Below are 14,853 nucleotides of genomic sequence, written 5' to 3'. Positions count from 1 at the left end.
ATATAGGTCCGATGGCGCAGTGGTAAAACACTCGGCCGGCGCTTCGCGAGCGCTTTGGCCTGGGTTTGTATCCAGGCCGGAGAGGATTGACTGGGTACCAATCCTTAACTGTAGTCTCTGTTCACCCAGCAGTGAATGGGTACCCGGTTGTTAAACCATTTGGCGGGTCGTGTTCCAGGGAACATTAGTATTAAGGACCTGCCGGAACACTATGGGTGTTGGTGGCTGTACAAGAATGTGAAAAAGACAATGTAAGAACAAGAATGTAAGAACAAGGATGTAAGAACAAAAATGTAAGAACAGTAAGAACAAGAATGTAAGAACAGTTAGAACAAGAATGTAAGAACAGTTAGAACAAGAACAGTAAGAACAAGAATGTAAGAACAGTTAGAACAAGAATGTAAGAACAGTTAGAACAAGAACAGTAAGAACAAGAATGTAAGAACAGTTAGAACAAGAATGTAAGAACAGTTAGAACAAGAACAGTAAGAACAAGAACAGTAAGAACAAGAATGTAAGAACAAGAATGTAAGAACAAGAACGTAAGAACAGTAAGAACAAGAATGTAAGAACAGTTAGAACAAGAACAGTAAGAAAAAGAACAGTAAGAACAAGAATGTAAGAACAGTTAGAACAAGAACAGTAAGAACAAGAACAGTAAGAACACGTGGGAGGGCTGATAAGTGACCATGTGGTGGGAGACTTGAGTGTTCACAGTGTTATTAATAGAGTTTCCAGTTGTTATCTGCTTTAAATGACGTCTGTTCATCATTACTTGAGAATGTTTTATGAAGAGAGAACCTTGGAGATAAAGGTGGGAAGAATGGGAGAGAGAGAGACGAAGAATGGGAGGAAGAGAGACGAAGAATGGGAGAGAGAGAGACGAAGAATGGGAGGGAGAGAGACGAAGAATGGGAGAGAGAGAGGGAGGAAGGATGGGAGAGAGAGAGACGAAGAATGGGAGAGAGAGAGGGAGGAAGAATGGGAGGGAGAGAGACGAAGAATGGGAGAGAGAGAGACGAAGAATGGGAGAGAGAGAGGGAGGAAGAATGGGAGAGAGAGAGGCGAAGAATGGGAGAGAGAGAGACGAAGAATGGGAGAGAGAGAGAGGGAGGAAGAATGGGAGAGAGAGAGACGAAGAATGGGAGAGAGAGAGGGAGGAAGGATGGGAGAGAGAGAGAGGAAGACTAGAAGAAAGAGGGAGGGAGGAAACTGGGAGAGAGAGGGAGGAAGAATGTCAAAGAGGACGAATAGGAGGGAGGGAGAGGGAGACAGAGAGACAGACGAATAGGAGGGAGGGAGACAGAGAGACAGACGAATAGGAGGGAGGGAGACAGAGAGACAGACGATGCTTGTCTCAGGACGACAGCCAAGCGTGGACACCAGATGTTTAGGGCTAGCCTCACGCAACTGTGTCATGGTGATTAGTGACTTTACTGAAATTCTCACAGGGTGGCTGAGTCAGCCACTTTTCAATGGTGGTAGTTACGAGGCCAATTATATGTCTATAACTGGCCTCTGGAGCCAGTTCACGAGGACCGTGGATATGCAACATACAATTGAATAGAAATTTTGCAGAGTTTAGCATTCATTTAAATATTTGTATATTCTGATATTGACTTGCAAACCGAATATTCAGACGACTCACTTTTCATTACAGCGATGTAGTGTTGTGTGTTGTGAAATGGTTATAGTGATAGGGGGATACAGGGAGTGTGTGTGTGTGTGTGTGTACTCACCTAGTTGTACTCACCTAGTTGTGTTTGCGGGGGTTGAGCTCTGGCTCTTTGGTCCCGCCTCTCAACCGTCAATCAACAGGTGTACAGATTCATGAGCCTATCGGGCTCTGTCATATCTACACTTGAAACTGTGTATGGAGTCAGCCTCCACCACATCACTTCCTAATGCATTCCATTTGTCAACCACTCTGACACTAAAAAAGTTCTTTCTAATATCTCTGTGGCTCATTTGGGCACTCAGTTTCCACCTGTGTCCCCTTGTGCGTGTTCCCCTTGTGTTAAATAGACTGTCTTTATCTACCCTATCAATCCCCTTCAGAATCTTGCATGTGGTGATCATGTCCCCCCTAACTCTTCTGTCTTCCAGCGAAGTGAGGTTTAATTCCCGTAGTCTCTCCTCGTAGCTCATACCTCTCAGCTCGGGTACTAGTCTGGTGGCAAACCTTTGAACCTTTTCCAGTTTAGTCTTATCCTTGACTAGATATGGACTCCATGCTGGGGCTGCATACTCCAGGATTGGCCTGACATATGTGGTATACAAAGTTCTGAATGATTCTTTACACAAGTTTCTGAATGCCGTTCGTATGTTGGCCAGCCTGGCATATGCCGCTGATGTTATCCGCTTGATATGTGCTGCAGGAGACAGGTCTGGCGTGATATCAACCCCCAAGTCTTTTTCCTTCTCTGACTCCTGAAGAATTTCCTCTCCCAGATGATACCTTGTATCTGGCCTCCTGCTCCCTACACCTATCTTCATTACATTACATTTGGTTGGGTTAAACTCTAACAACCATTTGTTCGACCATTCCTTCAGCTTGTCTAGGTCTTCTTGAAGCCTCAAACAGTCCTCTTCTGTTTTAATCCTTCTCATAATTTTAGCATCGTCCGCAAACATTGAGAGAAATGAATCGATACCCTCCGGGAGATCATTTACATATATCAGAAACAAGATAGGACCGAGTACAGAGCCCTGTGGGACTCCACTGGTGACTTCACGCCAATCGGAGGTCTCACCCCTCACCGTAACTCTCTGCTTCCTATTGCTTAGATACTCCCTTATCCACTGGAGCACCTTACCAGCTACACCTGCCTGTCTCTCCAGCTTATGTACCAGCCTCTTATGCGGTACTGTGTCAAAGGCTTTCCGACAATCCAAGAAAATGCAGTCCGCCCAGCCCTCTGTGTGTGTGTGTGTGTGTGTGTGTGTGTACTCACCTAGTTGTACTCATCTAGTTGTGTCTGCAGGATCGAGCATTGACTCTTGGATCCCGCCTTTCGAGCATCGGTTGTTTACAGCAATGACTCCTGTCCCATTTCCCTATCATACCTGGTTTTAAAATTATGAACAATATTTGCTTCCACAACCTGTTCCTGAAGTGCATTCCATTTTCCCCCTACTCTCACGCTAAAAGAAAACTTCCTAACATCTCTGTGGCTCATCTGAGTTTCCAGTTTCCACCCATGTCCCCTCGTTCTGTTATTATTCCGTGTGAACATTTCATCTATTTCCACTTTGTCAATTCCCTTGAGTATTTTATATGTCCCTATCATATCTCCTCTCTCCCTTCTTTTTTCTAATGTCGTAAGGTTCAGTTCCTTCAGACGCTCTTCATATCCCATCCCTCGTCGCAAACCTCTGAACCTTCTCCAGTTTCCTTATGTGTTTCTTCAGGTGGGGGCTCCATGATGGCGCGGCATACTCTAAGACGGGTCTCACGTAGGCAGTGTAAAGCGCCCTAAAAGCCTCCTTACTTAGGTTTCTGAATGAAGTTCTAATTTTCGCCAGTGTAGAGTACGCTGCTGTCGTTATCCTATTTATATGTGCCTCGGGAGTTAGATTAGGTGTCATATCAACACCCAGGTCTCTTTCTCGAATCGTTACAGGTAGGCAGTTCCCCTTCATTGTGAACTGTCCCTTTGGTCGCCTATCACCTGATCCCATTTCCATAACTTTACATTTAATTGTGTTGAACTCCAGTAGCCATTTCCCTGACCATCTCTGCAACCTGTTTAAGTCCTCTTGGAGGATCCTACAATCCTCATCTGTCACAACTCTTCTCATTATATATGAGAAGACACACACACACACGTGTGTGTGTGTGTGTGTGTGTGTGTGTGTGTGTGTGTGTGTGTGTGTGTGTGTGTGTGTGTGTGTGTGTGTGTGTGTGTGTGTGTGTGTACTCACCTATTTGTGTCTGGAGGATCGAGTATTGACTCTTGGATCCCGCCTTTCGAGCCATTGGTTGTTTACAGCAATGACTCCGGTCCTATTTCCCTATCATTCCTAGTTTTAAAATTATGAATAGTATTTGCTTCCACAACCTGCTCCTTAAGTGGATTCCATTTTCCCACTACTCTCACGCTAAAAGGAAACTTCCTAACATCTCTGTGACTCATCTGAGTTTCCAGCTTCCATCCATGTCCCCTCGTTCTGTCACTATTCCGTGTGAACATTTCGTCTATGTCCACTCTGTCAACCCCCCTGAGTATTTTATACGTTCCTATCATATCCCCCTCTTCCTTCTTTTTTCTAGTGTCGTAAGGCTCAGTTCCTTCAGGCGCTCTTCATACCCCATCCCTCGTAGCGCTGGGACGAGTCTCGTTGCAAACTTCTGAATCTTTTCCAGTTTCCTTATGGGTTTCCTCAGGTGGGGACTCCATGATGGGGCTTCATATTCTGACTGGTCTCACGTAGGCAGTGTAAAGTGCCCTAAATGCCTCCTTACTTAAGTTTCTGAATAATATTCTAACTTTTGCCAGTGTAGAGTACGTTGCTGTCGGTATCCTATTTATATGGGCTTCAGGAGATGGATTAGGTGTTACGTCCACGCCCAGGTTTCTTTCTCGCGTCGTCACAGGTAGGCTGTTCCCCTCCATTGTGTACTGTCCCTTTGGTCTCCTATCACCTAGTCCCATTTCCATAACTTTACACTTGCTCGTGTTGAACTCCAGTAGTCACTTCTCTGACCATCTCTGCAACCTGTTCAAATCCTCTTGGAGGATCCTACAATCCTCATCTGTCACAACTCTTCTCATCAACTTTGCGTCATCCGCGAACATCGACATGTAGGACTCTACTCCTGTAAACATGTCATTAACATATATTAGAAATAGAATTGGTCCCAGCACCGATCCTTGAGGTACTCCACTCGTTACAGTTCGCCATTCCGACCTCTCGCTTCTTACCATAACTCTTTGGATACGGAACTACTCCTGTAGTTCCATACCCATGCTAGGGCCTTTCCCCCCACCCCCGCCTGCCTCACGAGTTTGAATAGCAGTCTCATGTGCGGTACTGTCTCAAGGGCTTTTTGGCAGTGTGTGTGTGTATGTGTGTGCGTGAGGAGGGGGGGGGGTGGAGTTTGGAAGGATATATATGTGTTGTTTGGGTTACCATAACAGAGTGTGGTACTCCGGAAAATAAGTCCTTTTATATCATATATATACATAACATAGATGAGAATATTACAAACCACATCATCAAATTTACAGACGACACAAAGATTTATGGTAAAGTGGGACGTGATAACGATATCGAAGCCTTACCAAGAGATCTACATGAACTCCACAACTGGTCAGAAGACTGGTAAATACTTTTTAATATCAACAAATGCAAGACCCTGCATGTGGGGCATGACAACCCACGCCACAACTACCAAATTAACAGCATTACGTCATAGCAGATTGGACCTTGGAGTCAACATCCACCACGCATTAAAAGTTGCGCAACAGGTGGGTGCAGCAGTCAGAAAAGCTAACCAAATTCTTGGAATAATCAAGCGTACTTTTGACTAAGGAAAAGAAGGTAATGATTCAGCTGTATAAATCTCTAGTGTGCCCCCACTTAGATTACTGTGCCCAGGCATGGAGACCTCGTCTTCAGAAAGACACAGCTGCTCTGGAGAAGGTGCAACACCGGGCAACAAAAGTCATACCAGAGCTTAGTCATCTCTCGTACCAGGAACGGTTAAAAAAAAATATTCAGGTAAAAGTACATACATTGTTGAATGTACATACATGAATTACAAACATAATATTGGATTTATAGATAGAGCTAGTACAAACAATGCCTAAAGCCACTAATACGCAAAGCGTTTCGGGCAAAATGGTTCAACCAAAACCCCTGCTTTTGGTTGAACCCAAACTAACCAGTGCCAACCAGCCTGTGAAGCTGTGGTTGAACCTGTGCTAACCAGCACAGGGCTAACAACACTGCAAATCAACCAAGACAGGGCAGATCTCATTGAAACTTTTAAAATGCTGACAATTTGGAGGATGTTGATCCGGATATTTTCTTCAGAAGGTCAGATGTAACACAAACAAGGAGCAACAGTTTAGGCTCCACAAGCCACAATGTTGGACTGAGAACAAGAGATGCTTTTACACCCATGGGGTTATAAACTCCATGGAACCGCCTACCCTCCGAAGCCGTAAATTGCCAAAACTGCAATGAATTTCAAATATACCTGGGAAAGATCACTAAGGCAAATGGGGAGGGGGGGAAAAGGCCCTTCGATAAGCCGCTGGCTTCCTGTCCTCGTCGAGGCCACTAGGGTTAGAGGTAAAATCATGTAAAATAACGCTAAAACCAAACTTTAATATTCCTAAGCCTAGTATAGTACAAAGATATACTATACTAGGCCTATGATATCAAGTATTAAGCCTAGAATTGCTAGGTGAATATTTGGCCCAGAATATTCATACTCTGGTTAAAGAAAATCCGGTTTATCTAAATTCAATAATACCAAAGTGAACTTCTTGGTAGTTCATCACTACATATTGGTACCTCCTGGTGGTTCATCACTACATATTGGTACTTCCTGGTGGTCCATCACTACATATTGGTACTTCCTGATGGTCCATCACTACATATTGGTACTTCCTGGTGGAGCATCACTACATATTGGTACTTCCTGGTGGTCCATCACTACATATTAGTACTTCCTGGTGGTCCATCACTACATATTGGTACCTCCTGGTGGTTCATCACTACATATTAGTACTTCCTGGTGGTCCATCACTACATATTGGTACTTCCTTGATGTCGATTACACTATATTGGTACTTCCTTGATGTCCATCACTACATATTGGTACTTCTTGATGGTCCATCACTACACATTGGTACTTCCTGGTGGTCCATCACTACATATTGGTACTTTCCACCAAATAATTACAATAAATACTTTCACTTATGGAGCTGCAATATGGATCTTGCATCACCAGCTTTGCTCAAGGGTACGATTGCGGGTTTTTACGGAAATTGTTAATAATAAATGTGGTGTTATCTCAACAAAACTCAACAGGTGTGGATGGTGGCTTCCCAGCCAAGGTCCTCAGGTACTGAGGCGTTGTCGCCTCAGCGTGGACCGCTGCATAGTTCACACGAGTTTCACACAAGTTTCCATTTAATATACGAGCCTAGTTATCTGGTAGGTTCTCCCTTTACACTATACTTGACGGCATTTGACTCTTGGTCACAAGCTGATGAGTTTTTCTTTACCATATCTTATGTTAAGCTTTACCTTACTAAGGGTCCCTGGAAGACGACTGCCAAACAGCCTACAGCCAGGTCTTCAGTTACTGACGGGTGAAACGGGAAGAATCATTAAGGATTTGTCCGCTGACAGAGAAAAGAATTTATGTTCAGCTTTAAGTCTTCAATGCTTGGGAAAAATTGTCAAAAAAATATTAATATTTTTCTAGAAAACTTGTGAAAAAAGGGTCGTAAAAAAGTATATTTTTGTTCGGTAAATAAATATCAGAAAGAAAAACATAAACGCTTGTTTTTTGTTAATAGTTTAAAATATAATAATGCAACTCCTGGATAAGTTGTTGTTGTTGAGTTAGGGGCGACGACGATCGTGGGATCGGATGCGCCCCAACTCCTGGATAAGTTGATGCTTTCAGTTGAACAGGACGAGCGAATAATACCATTATGTTAGTAAATCTCAGTTAATCTAACCCAACTCTCCCCTAAAACAGTGCACTTACATAAAGAAAAGTGTGTAAATATTACGTACCACTTTGGATATGTATAACAAAGCCTAACTCTGTGCTTGTATCATAAACCTGTTTCAGTGGTTTTAATACATGATGAATGACGCTTTGTCAGAGAGCGTGTTTCTGTGTACCACTTTCACCACAGCTTTCACAGTTGTTTACTGCTGTAACTAAAGCGTTGGCAGTTGTTTACTGCTGTAACTAAAGCTTTGACAGTTGTTTACTGCTGTAACTAAGGTTTTGATCGTTGTTTACTGCTGTAACTAAAGTTTTGGCAGTTGTTTACTGCTGTAACTAAAGCTCTGACAGTTGTTTACTGCTGTAACTAAAGCTTTCACAGTTTTTTACTGCTGTAACTTAAGCTTTGACAGTTGTTTACTGCTGTAACTAAAGCTTTGACAGTTGTTTACTGCTGTAACTAAAGCTTTGACAGTTGTTTACTGCTGTAACTCAAGCTTTGACAGTTGTTTACTGTTGTAACTAAAGCTTTGACAGTTGTTTACTGCTGTAACTAAAGCTTTGACAGTTGTTTACTGCTGTAACTCAAGCTTTGACAGTTGTTTACTGCTGTAACTAAAGCTTTGACAGTTGTTTACTGCTGTAACTCAAGCTTTGACAGTTGTTTACTGCTGTAACTCAAGCTTTGACAGTTGTTTACTGCTGTAACTAAAGCTTTGACAGTTGTTTACTGCTGTAACTCAAGCTTTGACAGTTGTTTACTGCTGTAACTAAAGCTTTGACAGTTGTTTACTGCTGTAACTAAAGCTGACAGTTGTTTACTGCTGTGGCAGAAACTTTGACAGTTGTTTACTGCTGTAACTAAAGCTTTGACAGTTGTTTACTGCTGTAACTAAAGCTTTGGCAGTTGTTTACTGCTGTAACTAAAGCTTTGACAGTTGTTTATTGCTGTAACTAAAGCTTTGACAGTTGTTTATTGCTGTAACTAAAGCTTTGACAGTTGTTCTGACGGCGCATAAGAGCTCTGAACCAAGTGTACTGATGGCGTGTCAACCTGTCTCTAGGGACGAGCTACCCAGGAGGTAATCACTTCAAAAACACTACAGAATTAGTGCTGTTATTTACTCCTTATCCAGGGTTAGGTAGGTCAAGATTATGTTTGGTTAAGGTTAGGCTAGGTTAAGTTATGGGTTCGTTACGTTTGGTTGTGTTAATACCGTGATATTGTTCTGAAACTTGAAATATGAAATTAAAAACTATTTGAGTATCCTCAAGAATTTTATTTACAGAAAACCAAATTCTTCATTCTGTTTTAAAGAAAACAAGTTAAGCATAGACTTTTTTATATTTTAAACCAATGATTTAAAACACAATGAAGTTAGTTATAGTTCGTTTATTATGCACCCCATACCCATCTTGTGGGCGGAAGTGGAAAGGGTTACAGAGGCACATAATGGGCTCAGGGACTGAACCTCACAATTCATTTAGCTAAGCAAGTTACAATCTTGATGAGCTAGTTACAAAATTCAGTATAAGTCGTTACATCAACAATGGGTTCGAGATCGATCACAAGTACAGTTTCTAAATTAAGCAACTGACATATGTGGAGAGCTAGTGTCAAAATTGATATGTTTGTCCTGCACACCGCCCCCCATCCAGTGGGCAGCGGTGGATAGGTTACAATCACTTAGTTACTACCTACAGTTAGCAAACTGGGGATATTTGGTCAAGACTTCTGGCAGAAGATCATTTTGAATGAAATATTGACACATCTCTTGAACATTTATTAAAGAATTGTCTCTGAATTCACGTATCTTTTCGTACTCCATCACATAGTGACGGAGGGTGTGCGAATAATTTTGTTGACACAGTTTACAGGTTTACAGGTGGTCAGGTCTACATCAGCAGATAATGAGAATTCCCAGATACTTGTAACCGAGTCTAAGCCGAGCAGTAGTAACATCTAGAAGTCTGCTGATTTTATTGGATGAACCATTGATGTGTGGCTCCTCTTGCATGATAGTATGATGATAGATTGAATTACTGGTGTCGATTTCACTTCGCCTCAGATCTACAAGATCTTGTTGAAGTTCTTGGTGTACTGCTGCTCTCAGATTGCTCATTGACAATCCAAGGTTACACTCAACGGCTCCTTTAAGGCAGATTCTTTGGTACATGAAAATATTCTCTGTTTAATACAAAGGTTCACATCCAAGTTTACAAAGAGACTATTACTGGGACCATAATACTTTCAGACCATCATAATCTTTGTGAGTCTTAGCAGGTGTTTGGATGCCTCTGCAGGTTTTTTCTGAACATCTGTAAGTAATTGTGAACACCAACATATGCTTGTGAGCATCAACATACATTTTAAAGTATTAGCAGGTGTTTTTAAGCGTGAACATGTGTCTGATTGCCTCAGCAGTAGCTTGCACGCTTCAACAAGTGGTACTGAGAATCAGAAGGTGCTTGTGAGCAAATGCAAATGCTTTTGAGCAATATCAGATATTTATAAATATCAACATGTGTTTAGGAGCATCATTAAGCGTTTGCTAGAATCAGCAGAGACTTTATCAGCAGGCTTTTGTTAGTATCAGTATATGTTTATGCCTCAGCAAATGTTTGTGAGTACCGTAGATATTTATGAGCCTTAGCAGGAGTTTGTGAGCTTCGACGAACATCTAACAGCCATAAATGGTCTTAAGAGCTGGTCTTAAATGATCTTAAGCAGGGAGAAGTTCGTACAGTTTAAGAAGCTGTCGATTTTTAGGTTAATAGAGATTAATGGTAAAGAAACTAGCAATTTGAATTATTACAAATTCTTTGATAATCACGTTGTGTGTCTTCCGCGCAGACTTTTCAACAGCACGAAGACTGGACACTCAACTAGTGTCAGAGACCACGACCTCCTGCCTGCCTTGGACGCCGCCCTCGAAAAGAGCTTTGGAAGGGACACGTCGTGGAGCCTCAACTCGGACTTCAAGAAGAGAATGCATGATTATTCAAGATCAACTGGAAGGTTAAGGAAAGGGGTGAGGAGTGTTCTTGAGTAGATGGAAGGTTAAGAACAGGATGCAGAAGTCTTAGTATGCCGCTGGAAGATCAAGGACAGGAGGCAGAAGTCTTAGTATGCCGCTGGAAGGTCAAGGACAGGAGGCAGAGGTCTTAGTATGTCGCTGGAAGGTCAAGGACAGGAGGCAGAAGTCTTAGTATGCCGCTGGAAGGTCAAAGACAGGAGGCAGAGGTCTTAGTATGTCGCTGGAAGGTCAAAGACAGGAGGCAGAAGTCTTAGTATACCGCTGGAGGGTCAAGGACAGGAGGCAGAGGTCTTAGTATATCGCTGGAAGGTAAAGGACAGGAGGCAGAGGTCTTAGTATACCGCTGGAAGGTCAAGGACAGGAGGCAGAGGTCTTAGTATACCGCTGGAAGGTAAAGGACAGGAGGCAGAGGTCTTAGTATACCGCTGGAAGGTCAAGGACAGGAGGCAGAGGTCTTCGGGAGTGGCTGGAAGTTTGCCTGAGTGCCCTATGCATTTAGAAGGGTGTTGATGTCATCCTTGAGGGCTTCGGGATCTTGAACTGACGGATGGTAGCGCGAGAATGGCTTACCATCTTTGCCGATCAGAAACTTCTCGAAGTTCCATTGAATGTCTCCAATCGTGATGGGCTCATAAAAGAGACCAGAGTAGAACTCCGTGAACGTAGATGCGCAGGCACTCTGAATGGGACCAAGATGAACATTAGACAGTAACCACAGCACAAAATATAAAAAGTTAGCACAAATAAAAGGTACATTTCTCTCCCGTTGAGTTCCAAATATATGATGACTCACCTTGAGGAACGTAAATAGCGGGTCTTCAGTGGCGCCGTTCACCTCAGTCTTCTGGAACAGCGTCATCAGGGGTTCGAACCCGTCACCCGGACGAACGTATTGAATTCCGTTCAAGATTTCACTGTTCGTTCCCGGCTCCAGCTGTGCACAGATTGGGAAAGCTTGTGAGCTTAAGGTAAGAGTTTCATAAATCGATTGTATGGAAGCTTGAGATTTTTAATGTATTTAGCGAATCCAGAGTTAGTATGAAACAGTGGTCTATGTTTCTAAATTCGTTTTTGTCTTAAATGTATTCTTTATATATGATTCTAATTTTTGTACATGAGTTCTCAATAGATTTACGGGTTTTAGACTATTTGAACGGCTGAGAATATCAGCCAGACTTGCCTTCAGAAACTGGTTACAGGGGAAGCCGAGGATCTCAAAGTCTTCGTCGACGTAGAACTCAGCCAGAGCGTTCATTTGGGTGTAGGTGGGAATGGTGCCCCCACAGTAGGTGGCCACGTTCACCACCAGCACCACCTGGGGGAGGAGAGGACACGTTACACCACCTGGGGGAGGAGAGGACACGTTACACCACCTGGGGGAGGAGAGGACACATTACACCAACATCACCTGGGGGAGGAGAGGACACATTACACCAACATCACCTGGGGGAGGAGAGGACACGTTACACCACCTGGGGGAGGAGAGGACACATTACACCAGCACCACCTGGGGGAGGAGAGGACACATTACACCAGCACCACCTGGGGGAGGAGAGGACACATTACACCAGCACCACCTGGGGGAGGAGAGGACATATTACACCAGCACCACCTGGGGGAGGAGAGGACACATTACACCAGCACCACCTGGGGGAGGAGAGGACACATTACACCAGCACCACCTGGGGGAGGAGAGGACACATTACACCAGCATCACCTGGGGGAGGAGAGGACACATTACACCAGCACCACCTGGGGGAGGAGAGGACACATTACACCACCTGGGGGAGGAGAGGACACATTACACCAGCACCACCTGGGGGAGGAGAGGACACATTACACCAGCACCACCTGGGGGAGGAGAGGACACATTACACCAACACCACCTGGGGGAGGAGAGGACACATTACACCACCTGGGGGAGGAGAGGACACATTACACCACCTGGGGGAGGAGAGGACATATTACACCAGCACCACCTGGGGGAGGAGAGGACACATTACACCAGCACCACCTGGGGGAGGAGAGGCCACGTTACACCACCTGGGGGAGGAGAGGACACATTACACCAGCACCACCTGGGGGAGGAGAGGACACATTACACCAGCACCACCTGGGGGAGGAGAGGACACATTACACCAGCACCACCTGGGGGAGGAGAGGACACATTACACCAGCACCACCTGGGGGAGGAGAGGACACATTACACCACCTGGGGAGGAGAGGACACATTACACCAGCACCACCTGGGGGAGGAGAGGACACATTACACCAGCACCACCTGGGGGAGGAGAGGACACGTTACACCAGCACCACCTGGGGGAGGAGAGAATACATTACACCAGCACCACCTGGGGGAGGAGAGGACACATTACACCAGCACCACCTGGGGGAGGAGAGGCCACATAACAGAGGCAGGCGCCAGGAGTCAACATGTTACACACACAGTAAAAACATCAGGTCGGGAAGGTAATGTAATATGCTTGAAAAACTTGGTGTTTTTCCACGTGTGATTAAATAATATAACGTCGATAAAATATTTTAGGAAATATAAAGTAATTAATTTTAGGAAATATAAGTAATTAAAGTAAGAGTGAACTTTATTGTTTAGCGATATATTTATTCTGCAACAAGAAGGTCCTGCATGTAAGTGATTTATGACACTGTGATGATACGGTTCTGGATGAGGATTTCGACGCTCGTTTAGACATAGACATTTTGAAAAATAACTTAAAGAATGGAACTTCAAAAACGAAGCCCAAATTTTTACCTAACGATGGCTAAAGTGATCTAACACTAACGAACCTCTGCAATAGTAACTACTCAATAATATAAAATTGCATTTATTAACATAAAAAAAAAAATAATAACAGTGACTCAACATTACAATAATGTTAACAATGATAATATAACAGATGTTCTGGCAACATTGTCTGACTACCACAGACAGTTGATTGATTACCAGTTGATTGACAGTTGAGAGGCGGGACCAAAGAGCCAAAGCTCAACCCCCGCAAGCACAATTAGGTGAGTACAATTAGGTGAGTACACTACCTTCCCTCTGTACTCCTGGAAGCTCACGTCGGTACCATTTTCCAGCGTCTTGGCTGAGAACTGGTAAATGTCGCCGTCAACCTCGCCGCACTGCACGCGGGGAGTGATGTCTGCCAGCGCAGGGCACAGCAAGGCAGCTCCCAGCAGCACATTCACCAGTGGGCCCATCATGACGAATGCCTTCCCTAATCACTCTCAGCTGCACTTTTATACGAGCGGTCCGCGACCTGTCAGTGGCTCCCGTCGCCAGTGGTCCGCCTGCGTGTTGCGGGACACGCCTCTAGTACTTTTGTTTAAGACATTCACGATGATTTAGGCAAGCAGGTGAGAGCGTGGTGTATCCTCTCAGCGGTTCAACACGTGATCTGAGGGGTGGGAAGCGCTGATACTAGAAGGTATTGTAGTCCATTGCTGGCTTATCTCATGGGAACACGTCGAAGTCGTTATAGTCTCTATATTTAACGACTTCGATACCTTGCCTTCCCTGGTGTCCAGACCTCGCCATACAGCACATTATAACATCTCTACCAAGTTCTGGTGTAGAACAAGATAGTCGTGTATACTATACAGGATACACGACTATCATCACTACACAGTATACACGACTATCATCACTACACAGTATACACGACTATCATCACTACACAGTATACACGGCTATCATCAACTATACAGTATACACGACTATCATCAACTATACAGTATACACGACTATCATCAACTATACAGTATACACGACTATCATTACTATACGGTATACACGACTATCATCACTACACAGTATACACGACTATCATCACTACACAGTATACACGACTATCATCACTACACAGTATACACGGCTATCATCAACTATACAGTATACACGACTATCATCAACTATACAGTATACACGACTATCATCAACTATACAGTATACACGACTATCATCAACTATACAGTATACACGACTATCATCAACTATACAGTATACACGACTATCATTACTATACGGTATACACGACTATCAACTACACTGTATACACGACTATCATCGTTGGGTATCTGGGGCTTTGACTCAAA

The 14,853-nt window shown here is 43.8% G+C and overlaps 1 protein-coding gene across 1 annotated transcript; it reads right to left on the bottom strand.

Annotated features, from left to right (window-relative positions):
* Nucleotides 1–9,076: 9,076 nt before the first annotated feature.
* On the bottom strand, nucleotides 9,077–14,086 carry LOC123760140 (glutathione peroxidase-like). The gene is made up of 4 exons (XM_045745643.2): nucleotides 13,792–14,086; nucleotides 11,918–12,052; nucleotides 11,531–11,671; nucleotides 9,077–11,416 (listed from the first exon to the last, which is right to left on the bottom strand). The coding sequence occupies exons 1-4, from the start codon at nucleotides 13,960–13,962 to the stop codon at nucleotides 11,225–11,227; spliced, it is 639 nt and encodes a 212-aa protein (XP_045601599.1). The 5' UTR covers nucleotides 13,963–14,086; the 3' UTR covers nucleotides 9,077–11,224.
* Between the last annotated feature and the right edge of the window lie 767 nt (nucleotides 14,087–14,853).

This window comes from Procambarus clarkii, chromosome 16 (genome assembly GCF_040958095.1).
Source record: "Procambarus clarkii isolate CNS0578487 chromosome 16, FALCON_Pclarkii_2.0, whole genome shotgun sequence".
NCBI lineage: Eukaryota > Metazoa > Arthropoda > Malacostraca > Decapoda > Cambaridae > Procambarus > Procambarus clarkii.
Note: the sequence above shows the minus strand (reverse complement) of the source record. Positions and strands in the feature narration are given on the sequence as shown.